The sequence below is a fragment of the Schistocerca serialis genome, chromosome 6 (genome assembly GCF_023864345.2).
Source record: "Schistocerca serialis cubense isolate TAMUIC-IGC-003099 chromosome 6, iqSchSeri2.2, whole genome shotgun sequence".
Lineage (NCBI taxonomy): Eukaryota > Metazoa > Arthropoda > Insecta > Orthoptera > Acrididae > Schistocerca > Schistocerca serialis.
This window is the reverse complement of record NC_064643.1, coordinates 228,459,854-228,481,854: the sequence shown is the minus strand read 5'-3', so window position 1 is coordinate 228,481,854 and position 22,001 is coordinate 228,459,854. Positions and strand designations below refer to the sequence as shown.

Below are 22,001 nucleotides of genomic sequence, written 5' to 3'. Positions count from 1 at the left end.
ATGATAAGTAATTTTTATTGCTCTACAGATATAAATTTTTTGCCCAATTTTTTTATTTTTATTTGTGAACTTTCAAGAATATTATTAAAAATTTAATTGATTGTTTCAGATTACCAATTTCTGTACAAGGATATTGATAACAGGCCTGTTCTGTACAACATGTTCACTCATACTGCAACACATCTTATCAGGAAACTATATGTAAGTATGTTAAAGGTGTTAGTACTTCAAAAATGAAAGTAAAATAAAAACTCTGACAATATTTGAGACAGAAAGAATACATATTATTTGTGGTTGAATTTTTATTACCATTAGTATTGAAAAATTCTCTGGTACCCTTCCAAAGAGCAAAACACATGTATATCACAACAAAATTCAAATAAAAATAAATAAAAAATATTAAAAGTAAGTTTACAGAAATTATTGCAGCACTAGAAAAGAAAATTGCTACTGCTTGCTATGCACTCCGGATAATTATGTCAGTATGTAATAGTTCATGTGCTAAGACCACATACTTTGCATATGTGCATTCAATAATTAGTTATGGCATAACCTTCTGGGGTACAAATGTGCAGAACATACAAGCAATTTTCAAGCTGCAAAAGAGGGCTATACGAATAATAACAAAAAGCAGCAAGAGAGCTCACTGTACTGATTTATTCAAAACCATGGGAATCTTGACAGTACCATGTGAATACATCTTTCAGATTGTGATATATATAAAGAAACACATTGACCAGTACACACAAAACAGATCTATACACCCACTAGATCCTGCCACCATTTGCATCTCATACGAAAAAAGAAAACAAAAACCCAAAATAGTTTATTATTTAATGGAATAAAAATGTATAATAGACTTCCAGAGGAGATCAAAACTGAAACTGGAATACATGCCTTTAGGAAAGCTGCAAAAAGTTATTTAGCAGATAAATGTCACTATACTGTCAAAGAATGCTGTAAATGACATGTGTCCGCCTCAATTCATGCAAGAGTACTTTTGTAAATTTATGTTTATCTGTAATTAAGATTGGTGTGTATTTGTTTTGTGTAACCCATGCAAGAATACATTTGTAAATTTATATTTATTTGTAACTAAGATTGGTGTGTATTTGTTTTGTGTACAAACGATTAAGTTGGACCATAGAAATATGTACTACCAGAAGTACTATTATGTATATACTCATTCCATGTATACAGTTGACAACATCCATACAACACAAGTTGTCTACGGATGAATAAATAAATAAATACTCTTAAATTTGACATAGAGTTTGGCTTCTTGCCTATAGTTCTAAATGGGGATTCTGCATTCTGGTATAAGTCTTCAATAAGCTCCTATCAAACAAAGCAATGAATTGGGAATTTCTGAAAATTCAAACATAACTTGACAGCCACTCTTTCTACAAATTATCTACCTCTGCCTAAGAACTGAAGATCCCTATTATTTGTGTGATGAATAGCAACATTCAGTGCGAAAAGACATCTTACAGATTGCATAAGACTGTTGTTATGTTGTATCAATGCTGTCATGTAAATATTAAGATTGAAACAAGTCATAAACGCCAACTATTTAATTTAAATGAGGAGCCAGCAGCTGTTTTGGTGACTTAACTATTAATTTTACATTGTTTTGTTTACTTTGGGTAAGAGAAAATGGAATATGGCAGTTTAGTGTTAGTTAACTGGTCATACAATGTGTAGATTTTGTTTTTGATAGCTGATTTACTTTTTTAATGTATTCCTTGGCTCATTTTATATCCTTTTTATGGTGAAATTTACAGAACACTGTAAATCAATTAACCTTTGAAATCTGCTTGCTGAGTACTAGTCTTCCATGCCTCTCTCTGACTTAGTGATTTTTCTTTTTTAACATAAAATGCTGGGCCACTGCAAGCTCCTTCTGTTTCAGCAATTGGTAAGCAAGACTCACTTCGCTGACTTGGACACAGATAACACTATGGATTTTCATATTCATAAACTAAGTTACAAGTTTTTCTCGACTGAGAATAAAAGCTATCTTTGTTTTCGCAGTTGATACCACTGGATCCAGATGTCAGCTACGAACTGTCTGGTGATCATCGATTTTTACTGGTTATACATAACAAAACTCAGGTATACCATAAATAATATGCTCATACAATATTACTTAATTTTTTGCAATTTTTGCAAAAGGCTTGTAAAACTGCCTATACTTTCAATTATTTTCAGTTTTAAGATTGTTGTATTAAAATAAGATTAAAAATATAAATTTTATTGGAAATTAAAATGAATGCAAATTGCAGTATTAAGCATTCTCAAACTTACTGACAGGCTCTGCACATAACTGTCTTTTTAATTTGGGATTTTTCTGTGTTTTCAGATTCTGAAACATTCACGTCTTGCTCAGTATGAGATTGTTAACATACAAGAACAGTGAGTAACCTATTTGACAAAATATTATTTTTGTCTTGGCATTATCTCTTTCATGAAATGAAAAGGCCAGATTGTCATTTATTAACTGTTTCCTTCAGGTCCCATTAAATACCAGAAGAAACAATTGTCCAGTACTGTGAATAGAAATATCAGTAAAGAGTTAAACACTAAGATATTTGAACTAATTTGGAGTTGCATTTGTATCCATAAAATTCTTTATTAATGCAGTGCCAGTCCAACAATAGTGTGTGTGAGTTTACAGAAAATTAAAACAGTTTACCTTATTTTCATTTTGAAATTAATTTTTCAGCATAACACAGCACTATAATGGCATCAAACCTAATTCAAATTAATTAAAAATTAGTGGGTAGGTATTTACATCTGTCTTGCCCAAAAGCAGGCCTCACATAATGAAGCAATCATTAGAGACTTTGAGAGAGTATTCTGTGGTAAAGATCTGTCAGTGTTTTTCACCTACACACCATGAGGACAGAGTTGGAATTGTAATATGCTTTAAAGAAAAATATGCATGTCACGTAAGCACTTATATTTGTTCAAGAGGCACCACATTATGAAATACATGAAGTTATTTGGCCCTTTCCATAGTACACACGCAACATGGCTTGGGTAAGTATGCCCACTGCACAATGCATTGTTTGGAGCAGAGAATGAAAGCAAAGATTTCTGCTTTCTTTCATTTAGATCATGCCAAAAGAGAGGATTCCAATACACATCATCCCTAAATGCTTAGATCTAGAGAAACATAGGTCCCACAATGAACTATTCTGCATGCATCTCAGATATTATACAATCAATGATCTCAATGAAGAGAGATGGCGAGAGACAAGTGGCTCTTAATGGAAACAATAAAATGAGTGTTGCAAAGGTGACATTCATGAAAATTAAAGAGGATAGGAGACTGGGGAGGGGGGGGGGGTAGTAAGTAAGAGGTTTTTACAGGGGAAGAATCATGTGAAAACGACAGGAGAGGAAAAAAGAAACAAGGGTAAAGGAGTGGTAAGGGATCTAGCAGAGGCTTACACCAAGGGATTGTGAGAATGGGAAAATATGAAGGAAGATACGGTGCATAGAAGCTAGTATTTGTGGAGGGTGGTGGGGGGGGGGGGAGGGGGGAGGGAAGGGCCCTAATGGCATGGGTAGTGCAGCAATTGTTGAAGTCATTGCTGTTCTGGTTTGCAGCACAGTCATCAATGGATAGTTGAGTTTGTGGTTGGCCTTAATCTGCTACTGACTAGTCAAGCAGTTTGCAGTTCGTTGTCACACCCACATAGAACATACTGAGTAATTACAGCTCAGCTGGCACACAGGGCAGGAGGATGTAGGTACATATGACAGGACTTGCACTTCGGACATCTACAGAGAAATGACTTACCTGATGTGAGATTGTAAGCAAGTAGCACATATGGATGGACAAAGATAAGGCATAGTTTGGGTTCATGCTGGAATATTACTTTATGAGGATAGAGTAAGATTTTTGGTCATCCCTCATTTCAGTGCATGATAAGTAGTCAAGCTCTAGTGAAGGATGTGGTTCAGCTTCTGAGGCTGGAGTGATGGTGATAAGGGGAGTGCTGATCAGTGACTAGCTATAGTGGCATGACGATTATCATATGCAGACTTTGATGATATTGATACTACATGGTTTTAATTAAATGAGTGATGCAGAGATGTTAATCAGTTGTCTTCTTTGTGCAAACAAGATTTTTGGGGTAAGGGCTATATATAAAAACTGGCATGATGATATTTTATAGTGTTGATAATTACATTAAAGTTCATAGAGTAAATTATCTGGATGCCAATAATTATTTAGTCTGACTACAAGATAACTCCTTAGACAAGTACCAGTATAATAGTACATATTACTATTTGATTAGCACACTGTTTGTTTGAGATTTTGCTAATTTATGTGAATTCTTAATTGACTGGCATGTTATCTAGCTTTGTAAAGGAAGATTCAGTTGCTTGAAACTAATCTGGGTAATTAAGGGAAACTTAATTAATGATTGGGGAGAAATTTTTGTCCTAACTTCCATAGTGTAGAAGCCAGGGGTGGTTGGTCTCTACAGTGGATAATGGAACTGGGCTGTCAGGGGTCAGGAAGACAGTAGTTCACCAGCCTAGAAGAGATACTGGTGGTGTGGCAAATGGATATCTGGTTGTCATCTGAAGTTTCAACATGAAAAGAGCATTGTTAAAATATTCATCTATTACTCAGCAAACCACAACAATTGTGACAATCCTCAGAGAGGCCAACAGACCCAAGGTGTAAGCCGTACACAGTCAGTGAGAAGTAATTGCAGTCAGCAAGATGCTTGTTGTCACTGGTCACTTGCAGCATTGCTTGGTCAGTCAAATGATGATAGCAGTGACTTGGCAAGAACACTGATGCCTGGTGTGCCCATGACAGCAGCCACACAGACTAGAGGCAGCTCAGCAGCTTGAGGCAGAGAACCAGTTGAGTGTGCAGAATCATGCCATGCACCTAGCATGGAGGTGGTGACTCTCAGCAACAGTGCGTGCCAATGCATGTGGAGACAGCCAGCCAGGAGTTTGCCCACATGGGGAATGGCAGCTGAACAGCTGTCCGGCCCTGGGCTTGAACTGTAGACCACAACAACAGGTGACCAGCAGTAGCTAAAGTAGTCCTGCAAGGGCCCACCAATTGGAGGGTGCTAAGTCAGCAGCATTACTTTCAGTGTGAACAGCAGGGCTGAAGGTAGCAGCAGCAATGTCCAGTGACAGCAGCTTGCAGACTCGTGTCAACTTGAAGACTGACATGGACCTCTCCTTGAAGCTGGAGACTGGTCACTTGTGGACACACAGGCACTTGTAGATCTACTCCAGGGCTTAGTGGGTGAAAGACTGCAATACCTCTGACTAGAAATTAGGAATATTTATATGGGCTTGGTCTATCCCTGTTTCGCTAATGCATCAGTATCTGTCAGTGAAGCCATAACAGAATCATGGCTCATACATGAAGTAATCAGGTCACTCATGCCACATCAGCTCTGCTTTTCTGCTGCATCAGTAAATTTATAACTCTGATCCCCATGCTGGACCAGACTATGTGGTAACTACTTGATGACAAACTGACAGTACTTGTTGTATCAGCAGGACACTTCTGATGGAAGTGCTGACCAGCCACTACCATGAGGCTTTTGCACTAACCATGGTCACACCTTTCTTTTATTCAGCTGTGCCAAGTAAATTAGTTGTGGTTCAACATGCCTCCCTTCTTCACAAGATCTGGGGTAACAGACTGAGCTCATGGAAGATCTGCAAGTCTCAACACATATCTTACATGTTGACAGCTATGTTCAATATGCTGAGTATTTCTGTTACACTAGTTCAGCTGAAATCAAAAGATTCATTAACTGTTCCTTAATGTAAATGGTACTTTATGTAATTAGTCTACTGTACTGTTCTTGCCTCTTCATAGGAACATGATTCCATTGAATCTTCACTTACAGCCTATTGCAATAATATTATCAAATCATCTCTTTTTGGTAAATTGCTCAGCAATCATTAACAGTAAATAGCCCCTCTCAGATGTTTCTCATGCTTGGCATTTCTCCTTCTTTATCAGTTAGCTTCTTACCTAATTCTTACTTAACTAGTCATTATTTGTTACAGACAAGATAATCCACTGGTATTTGATGTACTGGGAGTTCATGCTGATGGTTGACTTTCCACCAGAGGTAGATGAAGGTTATACAAAGCAGAATCAGAACCGCAATGGTCCACTAACTGAGACACATCTACGAGGTGCATTCAAGTTCTAAGGCCTCCGATTTTTTTTCTAATTAACTACTCACCCGAAATCGATGAAACTGGCGTTACTTCTCGACGTAATCGCCCTGCAGATGTACACATTTTTCACAACGCTGACGCCATGATTCCATGGCAACGCCGAAGGCTTCTTTAGGAGTCTGTTTTGACCACTGGAAAATCGCTGAGGCAATAGCAGCACGGCTGGTGAATGTGCGGCCACGGAGAGTGTCTTTCATTGTTGGAAAAAGCCAAAAGTCACTAGGAGCCAGGTCAGGTGAGTAGGGAGCATGAGGAATCACTTCAAAGTTGTTATCATGAAGAAACTGTTGCGTAACGTTAGCTCGATGTGCGGGTGCATTGTCTTGGTGAAACAGCACACGCGCAGCCCTTCCCAGACATTTTTGTTGCAGTACAGGAAGGAATTTGTCCTTCAAAACATTTTCGTAGAATGCACCTGTTACCGTAGTGCCCTTTGGAACGCAATGGATAAGGATTACGCCATCGCTGTCCCAGAACATGGACACCATCATTTTTTCAGCACTGGCGGTTACCCGAAAATTTTTTGGTGGTGGTGAATCTGTGTGCTTCCATTGAGCTGACTGGCACTTTGTTTCTGGATTGAAAAATGGCATCCACGTCTCATCCATTGTGACAACCGACGAAAAGAAAGTCCCATTATGCTGTCATTGCGCATCAACATTGCTTGGCAACATGCCACACGGGCAGCCATGTGGTCGTCCGTCAGCATTTGTGGCACCCACCTGGATGACACTTTTCGCATTTTCAGGTCGTCATGCAGGATTGTGTGCACATAACCCACAGAAATGCCAACTCTGGAGGCGATCTGTTCAACAGTCATTCGGCGATCCCCCAAAACAATTCTCTCCACTTTCTCGATCATGTCGTCAGACCGGCTTGTGCGAGCCCGAGGTTGTTTCGGTTTGTTGTCACACGATGTTCTGCCTTCATTAAACTGTCGCACCCACGAACGCACTTTCGACACATCCATAACTCCATCACCACATGTCTCCTTCAACTGTCGATGAATTTCAATTGGTTTCACACCACGCAAATTCAGAAAACGAATGATTGCACGCTGTTCAAGTAAAGAAAATGTCGCCATTTTAAGTATTTAAAACAGTTCTCATTCTCGCCGCTGGCGGTAAAATTCCATCTGCCGTATGGTGCTGCCATCTCTGGGACGTATTGACAATGAAAGCGGCCTCATTTTAAAGCAATCCGCATGTTTCTATCTCTTCCCAGTCCGGAGAAAAAAAATCAGAGGCCTTAGAACTTGAATGCACCTCGTATCATGTTATGGTGCTGCCTATCTAGATATTGCTGTACATGCTGGAACATATGCTTGACATTAATATGGCCCCTCTGTGAGGCTATAAGCTCATCCAACATATGGAGGAGGTCTGGTTTTAGGGTGTCTTTTAGATATATTGTGTTCTGGGTTGGCAACACATCTAATGGTTTTTCTGGCAGAACAAAGAGGGCTGTGTAAGGTTCATTATGATTGATCCAGTGATGGTAGCTGGGAGACAGAATGAACTGCCTGCCCTATCACAAGTTGTACCATTAATTATTCTCTCACTATTGTGAAATTCCAACCTTGTCATTCCTTTCAGCCGAACCTGTTTGTAACAGTTCACTGTTACTATCTATGAAACAAACATAGAATAAATCCATTACATAAAAAGCCTTTGGAAGTATGAGAGTGATGTCGGAACATCCCTTTGGGATCCCATTGCTCCTCAGTTTCCCACGAATAACTCTATCTCACATGCTCATGTGTTTGTCTGGGCCATCTTGGTTGGTCATATCACAATCCACCCTCTCTGGCAAAGATTAGCAACACCTGTTGTGTTTTCACCTGTACAGATTTGTTCATGATTTCCCACTTTGACAGGTAGGGGTGATTGATGTAGCTCTGCTGTTAACTGCTGTTGCACCTTCTGCAGGCCAGCAACAAACTGTCAGGAAGACAGCAGTGTAGGGCTCAGTTGCCTACGAACTACATGTTGTACGACACCCTTCAATAATGTCACATCCACTCCTACACTATCCACTATTCCCTGCAGCTGATGCAATGTGTTACTCAATTCCTGAATAAAGTTGCTATCTGCTGTACCAAATACTTTCTTTAATAATTTCCCATCTGCACCTAATCACCTCCTCTTCTGTCACAACAATGCACATGGTTTTAAAACTCTTACTTGGTGCAGCTGATCCTGTACCCACTGAAATGAGGGTCATAATCCTTGATATTCTCTCTGTATTTAGCCCACTATTCATTTCCTCTCAGCTTTGAGATGCAGCTAAGTGAATATCTCTCCTAACCTTTTTACTTCATTTCTTACTTCCCATGTGATGTAAGTTAGCTTTGGCATCTGCTAGTGGGTGGTTAGCATGACATCCTCCTGCCTGGAGAACAGCATCCCTGCTTTGAGCTGTTGCTCCTGCAGTGCATCTGCTACTTCTCTCCCAATGTGGTGCACTATTGTAAGAGTTCTCAGTGTTAACACCACTTGGATAAAAGGAATTCATATTGTTCTCCTTCTACCTCTTCTCTCTGAAGGCTAGAAGTACATGGTTCATCATAATACCAAGCATCATATTAAAACAACATACTCTTGTTCAGTTACAAACTATCTTCCACCCCATTAATATAACAATGCAAAAATAAACTACTTCATTATAAAAACCTCAGTACATTAAGACAATGACAAAACAGTCACACATTTTACCACAAAACCATTTAAAAATCCCACACAATGCAATATCTATTGGCAAGATTTGAGACTAAAAGCACTACATGCAAATTCTGCTTGCTAGTTTGTCTCTTCTGTCTTCCCTTTTTATCTTTTGCTTTCTTCACAGGCCATGACTATGGCACTTATAGTAAGGCTAAAGTAGCCTTAAAAAGCTAAACTCATCCTAAATGAACAATGGAAGTTTACGTCATAAATTTAACTTCACATTTACAGGTGATGTCACCTATATGAGTTAATTTGTCTCTTAATGCTGTGTAAACATATTTTTTTTGCATTTTGCTCTGTGGTGTGTAGGAGCTTGCTAACATGACCCACTGACCAAATCTATATTCAGGCAACTCAACAGCACAATGCCCCATTTGTCTTCCTGCTCAAGTGCTATAGCATTCACATTCTTCACCCATTTTCATACATCTTACAAAGTCTTTGCAAACTTCTTCACTGATTTTCCATTTTTCCCAACTTAAGGCTTCATCACTGCAAAAGGTGACAGAGTATTTCTACCATGTACCACCTCGTATGGCTGGAGCCTAACACTGTTATGCACTTACGAACTGCACACACCTACGACATAGAGCAGGTAAACATCCTAATTATTGTGGTGACTGTACACATAAAAGCTTAACATTTTGTCAATAGTATGGTGAATGCATTCAATTTTTCCATTTGACAGAGAGTGGGTGGGACTAGTTCTTAGTCTCTAGATTCACAATAAATGGCACAGTTGCTCAATTAACTCAGACATGAAGATGCTGTCCTGATCTTTATCTATTGTGTCAGGAATGCCAAATTTTAATAACTAGCTGTTCACCATTGCTTGTGCCACTGTAATCACTTGTTGATTTGGAACTGCAATCATTGCAACATAATATGCCTCAAAGTGATCTTTGCAGTGGTATTTATTGATGGCTGAGATCAACACATTGTGCACTTGGTATGCAATTTCTTACATATTGGTCAACATCTTGTCTCCTTATTCTCCATCAGTATTGTTCAGATATTCTGCACGTAATATTCTTTGCCCTCTATGACCCACTAACACTTTATCATGCACTACCTTCAGTGCTTCATCCCTCAGAGCTGTGGATACCCTAACACACAAGCCACACTTCACCATCCAACACTATAGTGCAATGTGCATAAGAAACTGTGACTGCATCCTAAATAACTGGCAGTCCAAGTCAGTAGTCTGCACATTTGCCACTCTGTAAGGGTTATGCCAACTGCTTGTATGACCCCAATCTCTCTGAATAATCTATGACCAGTTTTGTATACTACCGAATAATCAAATTCTCTTAAATTTTAATGGCTAATGTTTAATCTGCTCAAAGGCTCTTTCAGCCCAGCTGTCACTCTAATGCTACATAGTCTGTTATAACTTTGAATTTCCCACAATGGGCATAGGTAATGCCATATATGACACTCAACATTGAATAATAAAGTAAAAAGACAATCATTTGCCAGAAGTTTGTTCATTTAAACTTAAAATAGGTTTGGAAACTACTGTGAGTATCTTCTACAGAAGTACATGATGTTGCCTAAAAATTATGAAAAAACAGACAATAATTTCTAGCTACCAATTATAACGTAAAATAAGTAAAATTTTTAACTGTAATGTAAAACAGTTACTTATTTGGTTACATTAAATAAAACAAGCTAAATGAATCATGAGCCAACCAGCTCAAGTCACATTCAGTAATTATAGTTAAAATGTCCATTGAAAACATAAGGGTGAAATATGTATGGCTGTTGAACTTTTGTCGAACTAAAAATATAGAATCTAGTTACAGTGCTTACATCAACTGTTAAAGGGCATGCTTCATGTTGCAGACTGATACTGTAATAAAAAAAGTTCAATTATGTAATATTTATCTTTTGCTGCAATGGTGTACTATTGTAACAAACAAATAATAATCTGTGTTGCTACCAATATAAGACAGCATAACAATGTAACAGAGGGACAGATAAATAAGAATTGGAAAATAAAAAAGTACCAAATAGATTTAAATGGACTGACTACTACATTTTTCCATAATACGTAGGTATAAAAAATCTGTATTTCATCAAATAATAAATTACATGCTTCTCAGGTGAAGAACTATAGAGGAAATTAAAGCTCTAATATGATATTAAAGAATATTCAAACCAGTGCCCACTTTTAATAAAGTAGGCTATCAAAGAGTAATGCCTTCCAGTGCAAATAATGGAAAATATTATGACATCAACTATGAGTAAAACAATGCTTCTGAAGAGGTAGTAATGTTGACAAACAAGGTACCATGGCAAAATATTTATACCTTTGCAAGTAAAGGTTTGAAACCATTAAAGAAGCCTTGCAAAGTAACCACCTTTTGTGGCTACCAGAAATGGACACTCAAACTTAATGTTTCTTGAAGTTTGTAACTGAAGTGTGTATGTCTTTGGTGCAATTTATCTCCACCTGAAAGAGAAGCTTGGCCTCTTTGTTATGTCAGTATCAATATGTTAGGTTAATCAAATCTAGTAAACAATGTGGCCTAAACATAAATGTGCTTAACAGTTTGTTTGTTTGCACAAAAAGATGATGTAACAGTGACCCTACAAAACCTGAGACAATACCAGTCATTCCATGGTTGTTGCCACTGATCGTTATATAAGTTTAACTATGACTTCCTTCTTGCAGAAGAGAGTAGATCGTAGCTGAGCACTCACTGCATTAGCTTTGCTACACCTCGCTTCCAGTTCTTTCACTATGTCACCATCCTGTGAGAATATGCATCCTAAGTACTTGAAACCGTAATCCGCATAAGCAGTCTTGCATATGCGGATGACAGTTGTGATGGCAGATTCAATTGAAAGTTTGCAAAGTAATATTTCAGAGCTAGATCAGAAATGTAAGGACTATGGTATGAAGATTAGCATCTCCAAAACAAAAGTAATGTCAGTGGGAAAGAAATATAAATGGATTGAGTGGCAAATAGGAGGAACAAAGTTAGAACAGGTGGATGGTTTCAAGTACTTAGGATGCATATTCTCACAGGATGGCGACATAGTGAAAGAACTGGAAGCGAGGTGTAGCAAAGCTAATGCAGTGAGCGCTCAGCTACGATCTACTCTCTTCTGCAAGAAGGAAGTCAGTACCAAGACTAAGTTATCTGTGCACCGTTCAATCTTTCGACCAACATTGTTGTATGGGAGTGAAAGCTGGGTGGATTCAGGTTACCTTATCAACAAAGTTGAGGTTACGGATACGAAAGTAGCTAGGATGATTGCAGGTACTAGTAGATGGGAACAATGGCAGGAGGGTGTCCACAATGAGGAAATCAAAGAAAAACTGGGAATGAACTCTATAGATGTAGCAGTCAGGGTGAGCAGGCTTAGATGGTGGGGTCGTGTTACATGCATGGGAGAAGCAAGGTTACCCAAGAGACGCATGGGTTCAGCAGTAGAGGGTAGGAGGAGTCGGGGCAGACCAAGGAGAAGGTACCTGGATTCGGTTAAGAATGATTTTGAAGTAATAGGTTTAACATCAGAAGAGGCACCAATGTTAGCACTGAACAGGGGATCATGGAGGAATTTTATAAGGGGGCTATGCTCCAGATTGAACGCTGAAAGGAATAATCAGTCTTAAATGATGATGATGATAATGATGATCAAAATATGAAAGCAGTCATTGTTTCAAACAGTAATTTTGAAGTTTAAATTTAAGCGTTGATTGGTATTCTAAAACAAGTCACAACATTTAGAATTACAATTTGTTAAAATCTTCCCAGAATAATAAATATGTCAAAACATCTGCAACCAGAGTTATAGAATATTTGCAAAATTGTTTTGAAATGAACAAATTAACCATAAATATATCAAAAACAAATTATATCCATTACAGGAAAACAAAGTCACACTCTGATCTGGATCTCAGAATACAAAATAAAGAAATTGTGAGAGTTGCTACCACAAAATTCTTAGGTATAGATATAGATGAAAATTTAGACTGGAAATCCCACATCCTGTATCTCTCTCATAAGTTAAGCTCTGCTTGCTTGCATTACGTGTTATTAGCTTTGTATGTAGTAGGGAATGTAGCAGAACTGTTTACTTTGCTTATATACCTTCTGCTATTACCTATGGCCTCACCTTTTGGGGTCATAGTGAGAAAAATCTCAAAACCATCTTCACTTTACAAAAACGAGCTGTTAGAATAATTACCAACAGTTCAAGGCTAACTCCTCCAAAGCAATTATATTCTACCTCTACCGTGCTGTTAGAATAATTACCAACAGTTCAAGGCTAACTCCTCCAAAGTAATTATTTCAACAGCTAAATATTCTACCTCTACCATGCCTCTATATACAAAAAAGTGTAATTAATATAAATAGAAATATTGACAATTTCCACTCCAACTTGTATCTACATACTTACAACACAAGAATGGGCAACGACATTCATATTAAAAGAGTTAACAAGGCCTTGGCACAGAAACAAACAAACATACAAGGAAGTAGACTGTATAGCAAACTACCGGTAAAGATAAAGAAATAAAAAATGTCTTCATTTAAAGAAGCAGTATTAAAATTTTTAATGACCAACTGCTATTATAGTGTAAACGAATACCTGGAATAGCTTCATACAAAACAATTAGATTTATGTACTCTGTGCCAACAGTTATTTTTAACTTACTGTTGCTATGATCTAAATAAACAATATGTACAAAAGTGTTAGAAATATTATGTGTTATATCTAAATATCAACTGTGTATTCCATGTAAAAAGTCTTTCTCATACATTAATGTAATTAATCAAAGTTGTACATGCTATTTCAATGCGGCCTGATGTTGTGTAGTCTACTATGCACATTTGTATTTTGTCGAGTATTGTTCACCCTTTATGTGTGTGTGTGTGTGTGTGTGTGTGTGTGTGTGTGTGTGTGTGAGAGAGAGAGAGAGAGAGAGAGAGAGAGAGAGAGAGAGAGAGACTACTACTACTACTACTACTACTACTACTATTACTGTTATTGCCAAGTTATGCAAAATACCTTTTCACAACAATGTTTAATATAGAAATCTTAATAACTTTTTAAATACAAGTTTTATTTTAATATTACCATGGATCCTGCATGTTTACATTTACCTGAAAAATAATTACAATCAGGTTTCTATGTATGAACTTTGTAAGTAAAAGTTTAACATTTATTTACATTTGTTGTACTGATGTTTGGATTGTAGCTTTATTTCATTGCATTTTTATTATGTTTCATCAAAATTATGTTCCAGGCATTCTAGTTACATCAATATATTGATTCTGTTACAGTAAGACTCTGTTTACAGTTGTAACTATTCATTTAAAAGGAGACCACATTTCCTTGCCAAGTATTTAAAAATATCTAATTCAAATATGTCTAGTTTTCATTCTTTGTTTTCTCTATGCAAGATCACAATTTCATCAGCTCTTTTTGGATTATCACCCAATATTAGCAATTGTTCTGTCATTGTAGAACTATGCACATTGGTACCTTTTCTACCTAAAAGATGTTCTTTACATCTAATATTAAATGCCCTTCCAATGTCTAATGTAAAATCCTGGACATCCACTGCACGTCATTTTGTAAACACCTTAGCTGCATGAGGGGTCATTTGCAGTTTTAATCATATGAATCAATTTTTTCTTTAGATGGTTATCAGTGGAGAACGTCACTTTGCAACTATATTTTTAACCAACAGTGATCTTATTCTATACAGTATATTGTGTTTTATACTGAAATGTACCTTTCATTTGCACTCTTTCCATTTCCACAGTTGCCTAAGGTGATACTGTGTCTCCATTTCTTATTTTATTCTCAAAAACTTTATCTGCTGTAGGTGGTTAATATTCATTACTTTAGGCCACAGCTTTAATTAAATTCATCTCTTTTTCTATTTTTGTCTGTGATTAAAGGTGTTTCTACTTCATGATTTATGGTTGAATGAAAAAAAAAATCCAATTGGTGAGACTGAGAGTGCATTGAATCAAATAATATAATATGACCCATACTAGCCACTTTGCAAAATATATCAAAACTTATTTTGTTTCCTGCAATCACAAGTTTGGGATCAAAAGCATTTAGTTCACAATGTTCATTTTGTAGCTTGTTAGTACATTTAATTTTTCATAAAGTGGAGATGCTGAGTCATGATAGCCACAACAAAAAGAGCAACACAATTGTAGTTTTTGGCCATTAAGGCCTTTGTCAACAAAAGACACACATACACACACACACACACACACATGCATACATACACTCCCACAAATGCAACTCGCACACGTCTGTAGTCTCAGGCAACTGAAACCACACTTCGAGCAGCAGCACCAGTGCATGATGGGAGTGGCAACTGGGTGAGGGTAAGGAGGACGCTGGGGCAGGGAGGGTGGTGGATAGTATGGTGGGGGTGGCAGACAGTGAAGTGCTGCAGTTTGGACGGAGGGCTGGTGAGAAGGTGGGGGGGAGGGGGGGAGGCGAGTAGTGGAAAGGAGAGAACTAAAAAGAAATTAAAAGACTGGGTGTTGCAGTGAAATGATGGCTGTGTAGTGCTGGAATGGAAACAGGGAGGGGGCTGGATGGGTGAGGCCAGTGACTAATGAAGGTTGAGGCCAGGAGGGTTACAGCAACGTAGGATGTATTGCAGGTAAAGTTCCCACCTGCACAATTCGGAAAAGCTTGTGTTGGTGGGAAGGATCCATATGGCACAGGCTGTGAAGCAGACAGTGGTTGCAGCTTAGCTTGTAAATCACATGACTGGTTTCACAGGTAGCCCTGCCTTTGATGGGATAGGTGATGTTAATACCGGACTTGAGTAGGTGGTGGTAGGAGGATATATGGGACAGGTCTTGCATCAAGGTCCATTGCAATGGTAAGAGCCATGAGGTAAGGGATTGGGAGCAGGGGTTGTGTAAGGATGGACGAGTATATTGTGTAGGTTTGGTGGATGGCAGAATACCGCTGTAGGAGGAATGGGAAGGATAGTAGGCAGGACATTTCTCATTTTAGGGCATGACGAGCCTCTCATTTCCTAATCTAATTCCTGCAGCATGACCCGATTTAATTCGACTACATTCCATTATCCTCGTTTTGCTTCTGTTGATGTTCATCTTATATTCTCCTTTCAAGGCACTGTCCGTTCCGTTCAGCTGCTCTTCCAGGTCCTTTGCTGTCTCTGACAGAATTACAATGTCATCTGTGAACCTCAAAGTTTTTATTTCTTCTCCATGGATTTTAATTCCTACTCCGAATTTTTCTTTTGTTTCCTTTACTGCTTGCTCAATACACAGATTGAATAACATCAGGGATAGGCTACAACCCTGTCTCACTCCCTTACCAACCACTGCTTCCCTCTCCTGCCCCTCGACTCTTATAACTGCCATCTGGTTTCTGTACAAATTGTAAATAGCCTTTCACTCCCTGTATTTTACCCCTGTCACCTTCAGAATTTAAAAGAGAGTATTCCCGTCAACATTGTCAAAAGCTTTCTCTAAGTCTACAAATTCTAGAAATGTAGGTTTGCCTTTCTTTAATCTATTTTCGAAGATAAGTCGTAGAGTCAGTATTGCCTCATGTGTTCCAACATTTCTATGGAATCCTAACTGATAACTGATCTTCCCTGAGGTTGGCTTCTACCAGTTTTTCCATTCGTCTGTAAAGAATTCGTGTTAGTATTTTGCAGCCATGGCTTATTAAACTGATAGTTCGGTAATTTTCACATCTGTCAACACCTGCTTTCTTTGGGATTGAAATTATTATATTCTTCTTGAAGTCTGAGGGTATTTCGCCTGTCTCATACATCTTGCTCACTAGATGGTAGAGTTTTGTTAGGCCTGGCTCTCCCAAGGCTGTCAGTAGTTCTAATGGAATGTTGTCTGCTCCTGGGGCCTTGTTTCGACTTAGGTCTTTCAGTGTTCTCTCTTCATAGAACATATGAAATGGCTTTGTTTCTCAGTATAAGAACTCAAAGTCAGTGTTTACCACTAACAGCTGAAAAGTTTAAAATTTAAATTTTGTCATAGCCCCTAAAACCAAATTCTTGAAGAAACTCTGCCAAAACTTAGCAATAAACATACCTCATCAATACTTGTGGCTGGGAAGGATGCAACTGTGTCCACAAAACAAAAGGCATGTATGGCTGATTACTGGTTGAGTTCTGTGATCTGATATGAAATTGATGGATATGATACCAGAACAAACATGTACAGTTTTCTTGTTTTTCATTTTCACTGAAGATTCATTTTTGATCTTTATCAAGAGTACAGATATAGCATTTTCTGCACTGAACTTTCTGCATCCAATTCACAAGATGCATCTGTTTCTGTCTCACTTGGCTCTGAATACACAATAATAAACTTGTTTCCATTGTTCCCCTAGCTTATATAAAGAGATTTTTAGTGTCAAATGTTTGAATCAAATGACATTACTTGTGCTCTGCAGTTGTTCATACCTTTGTTCTCCTATTTTCAGCAAATGTATACTGCAGGTAGTGGACACAGACAGTAATGAAATTCAGTACAAAAACTAACTGATCTTATGTACACATGTAGCTGTGTTCCCTGCAGTATACTGGAAAATCATATTATTAGATTGCAGTAAAAGATTCTTAATCATAAACTAACCATAAATTTTTCTAGAGATCTTGAAATTTCAGATGAATCACGTTGGAATGTATGTGATATAGTGTAGTGAACAAAGGAAAATAATTCCAACTGGTGAAACACAATTGCTCAGTTACAAACTGAGGAAAAAAATAAAAGTTTATGAGAACATAAAATCACAAACCAAGGGCAGAAAGAAATATTATTCTATGGGGCCCTTGCACTTTTGTATATACTGATACTGAAAGCTACAAACATATCTAACACAGAATAATGAATCAAATAAATTTAAGGAAATTTAAAGATGTGTACAATGAAATTATAGTTTCACTATTTAATTGAAATTCTTGAAACATAAGCAACTGTTATTACTCTTATCCTCAATTTGTGTAGTTTATAGAGCATAAGAAATACATGCAAATCATCTGTAACTGTTTAGGAATAGATAAATAACAGTAATAACTCACAATACATATTTTTTCTACAACATTCTGTAGTTTTCACATGTTTCCTATGGTTTCAGTGATTTGTTGACATATATGTGTGTGCACATGTACATGTAATCCTGATTGATATACAGATAATAAAAAATGAAAAACCTTTAATGGCAAAAGGATAGTAAAAAGGCCACTCTTAGGAAAGAACCATATTTGAAAATGCTGCCTTACGATGATCCAATATATTTGCAGTACGTAAGATATTGATTAGTTGTTTACCAAACAGTGTTTCTGAACATAAGCCTTAGTGCTTTGGAATTGATTGCAAATAGTCAAAAACAATAAATACAACTGATTTGAGATAAAATAGCAGTAATAACAGAAAATAAAGAGCTTTTATTCTCCATAATAAGATATTTAGCAGCTGACGTCCTCAATTATTACAACAAAATGGAAACCATAAGAGGGGACACTCCAAAGTAATCATGCAAACACCTCTTTTTGTACCATCTGCCTTCGTTGGAATTAAAGAGAAAATCTGTAAAATTTTAGAAGTTTGGAGATTTTAACACATTGGAGCCTAATAGGTCAGCAATCCAGTTAATACCCAGATCCTAAGGAAATTTGCTACAATTTACAATTTTTTAATAAATTTACTAATCCACATACCTCTTTAGGCAGTATATCAGCTTAACCTTCCATCCTTTCTCTGTATGAATATGTATACATTTAGCACAAATAAATTATACAGGGATTTGTAGATATTACTCTAAAGATAGCGTTTTTCAGCATTTTTATTTTTCCCCAAAGTGGACAAAATTTTCATAAGTCGTAGGGAATGGTAGGCTATTGATTTAAAATCACTAGTCAGCAGGAAAAACTAAATGCTTCATTTACAGGTAAAGTGTTTTATTGTGAAAAGTTTGTTCCTCATTTTTAAAAATTAGAGAACTTCACTCAAATACGAAATCTTTCCAAACACTCAGGAATAAAGGCCTGTGTTATATGGCCTACAATAGTATCTGGACTCTTTCCTCACTACGTTTCCTGCACCTTTCCCTTGTTCACAACAGACCTTGCATTTTCTAGCTGGGTTTGTTTTCTTTTCTGTTGGTAGTAGTTTCTTAGGAAAATGATGTTTATTTTTATTTTTTTATTTATTTATTATCATCCCAATGATCACATTTGTGATATAGGATTTGTCAGGGTACATTTTAACAACTATATAATATCTTTACAAAATTTGTATCTGTGCTGAATTCATATTAATCTATCTTATGTTTAATACAATATACAACTAGTAAGTGTTTTTATAACATAATTTCTTATGCACTAATGTAATTTCATTTGTCACATTAACTTAAACATATATTGTTATACAGTTGCGCAGAGATATTCACTTATGCTGTAATAACATTTGTCAAGCATGTGGTTCTTTATAACATTTTTAAATTTATCCTCATTTTCCAGCTCTTTGATATGTTTTGGTAGTGCATTAAAAAGTTTGATGCCTTGATTACATACATGTTTCTGGCTTCGGGTCCTTGTTACAGCTTGTATGTGGAGATCTTTACATTGCCGTGTATCGTAATTATGGAAGTCTGTATTGGTTTTCATTTTGTCCTGATTTCTTTTGATCACCAACAGATGTTTCAGAATGTATAATGATGGAATTGTTAAAATTTTCAATGCTTTAAAAAGGGGCCTACAATGTGTTGGAGGTGGGCTGTGGGTCATTATCCGAATAGCACGTTTTTGTAATTTGAAAATCTCATTTAGACAACAATTTGTTTTTCCCCAGAATACTATCCCATAGGATGCAATGGACTGAAAATAGCCAAAATATACTAATCTGGTACAGTCATTACTACAAACTCTTGAAATTATTCTAAGCACAAAACATTATGAATTTAGTTTTAGTGCTAAGCTCACCACATGGTCCTTCCAATTAATCTGCTCATCAATGTGCATACCCAGGAATTTTGCACACTGTACTCTTTCAAGTTGTTTGCCCTCCATGGTGGGATTTAGGTCATCCTGTTCACTTATTTTTCCATATTGCACATAATTAGTTTTTTTTTGCATTCAGTGTTAGCTTGTTAGCACTAAACCATTTTTGTATATTTTGTAGGACATGGTCCACAGTACTGTGCAATGACTGCTTCATATCACTAACTATTAAACTAGTATCATCAGCAAATAACATGATTCTAGCTTTTCTCTCTGACGTCTGAATATCATTAATGTAAATGAGGAACAGCAAGGAGTCTAATACACTTCCTTGGGGTACTCCTACTGTGACCTCCCTTGGATCTGATCTTAGTTTAATTTTTTTATTAATATTTAGTGTTGTAATTTCAAGCACCTGCATCCTCTTTTCTAGATAAGACTCAAACCACTTTTTTACCGGTCCTCTGATACCTATAGCTTCAAGCTTTTTCAAAAGTATGCTGTGGTCAACAGTGTCAAAGGCTTTTGACAAATCTAGATTTATCCCAACTACACTTTTTCCCTCTTCCAATTTAGTGATTATTTCTTTTGTGTATTCTAGTACAGCTGTTTCGGTACTTCTCCCAGCTTGAAATCCATGCTGATTACTGTTTATCAGATTGTGCATATTAAGATAATGTGTGACTCTATATTTCATTAGTATCTCTAAAACTTTAGAGAAAGTTGGGAGGAGTGAGACAGGTCTGTAGTTTTCTATTTTAAGTTTATCACCCTTTTTCAACAGGGGAATGACTTTTTCAGTTTTTGTGGAAACACGCCCTCAGCCATTGACAAGTTTGCTATGTGTGCCAATGGTTTCGCTATCTGATTAGCTGTTTTCTTTACTCATATTATTGGCACCTCATCTACTCCAGCTGACATCTTTGCTGTGAGTCTGTTTGCATTTGTAACTCCAGATGCTGAATGTGAGTCTTTATTTAGTTCCACTCATCCTTTTTGAACCAATTGCTTTGCTAATTTACAAATAAAATATGCTATGCACACTTTTTTGATATTTTTATATTGTCAATAATGTTGGCATTCACAACTACCCTCACAAAAATATGGAAGAAAGCCTTTTTCCACCATTTTACAGTCTTCCGCTGGAAGGGATAGGCAAACCTATCCTGTTCTTCATCACAGTTCCAACTCTCAATGTATTTCTTTCCCATACTTCTTCAAAGACTGCAGGACTTGTATAGAATCTATCCATGTATACCACATGTAATTTTCCCAAGTAAGAAGAACATAGCCTCAGCAGCAGGGATTTGACAGAATTGTCAACATTTCCTTTTCCTCCAGTATAAACTTCAGCATTGCACATGTAACCTGTTTGAGCATCACTTACAACATACAGTTTTATCCCATATTTCTCTGGTTTGTCTTTCAAATAAACACAGAATCCAGTTCTTCCTCGAAAAGGACATATTGCTTCATCCACAGTCCGATTTCATGATGGATAAAAGACTTTACTGCATTTTTCTGTGAAAAAGTCCCAAATAGGTCTTATTTTATGCAGAGGGTCATGACCTGGTTCTTGTTGAGATATCCATAGAGCATTATTGATCACAGGCAGCATCCTGAATATGGCAAAACATCTGTCTTGTGACATTAGCTGAGGAGCAAATGATGAAGCAAACACAAGGTCTTCAGACAAATAATCCCTAAGTTTAGGTTTCTTTACAACACACATAAGCAAAATGATTGCAAAAAATTGATATACATCATGTATCCTCACTGCTCTGCATTTCTTCCATGAAGATTTTCGTTTGACTCTGTTTTGATGGCAAAGTTCAGAAATAGTATCAGTACCATATATATTTATCTCTGACTTTACTTTTAGAAACATGTTGTGATCAAAAAATTGCAACAAACAGTCTAATTCTGTTGATAATGTATCAACAGGAACCTGAATTCCACTCATTTCTTCAAATAGAGGTAATTCAGGGAGTGCATCAAAATGACACCATTCATTATGAAGGGGAGGCTGTTGAACT

The 22,001-nt window shown here is 37.0% G+C and overlaps 1 protein-coding gene across 2 annotated transcripts in view; it reads left to right on the top strand.

Annotated features, from left to right (window-relative positions):
- Nucleotides 1-22,001, top strand: part of LOC126483803 (venom dipeptidyl peptidase 4-like) — a 185,928-nt gene that overhangs the window by 100,368 nt on the left and 63,559 nt on the right. For both annotated transcript variants that reach the window (XM_050106984.1, XM_050106983.1), the window contains exons 4-6: nucleotides 110-201; nucleotides 2,035-2,115; nucleotides 2,363-2,415. In XM_050106984.1, the coding sequence (XP_049962941.1) occupies nucleotides 110-201; nucleotides 2,035-2,115; nucleotides 2,363-2,415 (226 nt within the window). The remainder of the gene's footprint in view (nucleotides 1-109; nucleotides 202-2,034; nucleotides 2,116-2,362; nucleotides 2,416-22,001) is intronic.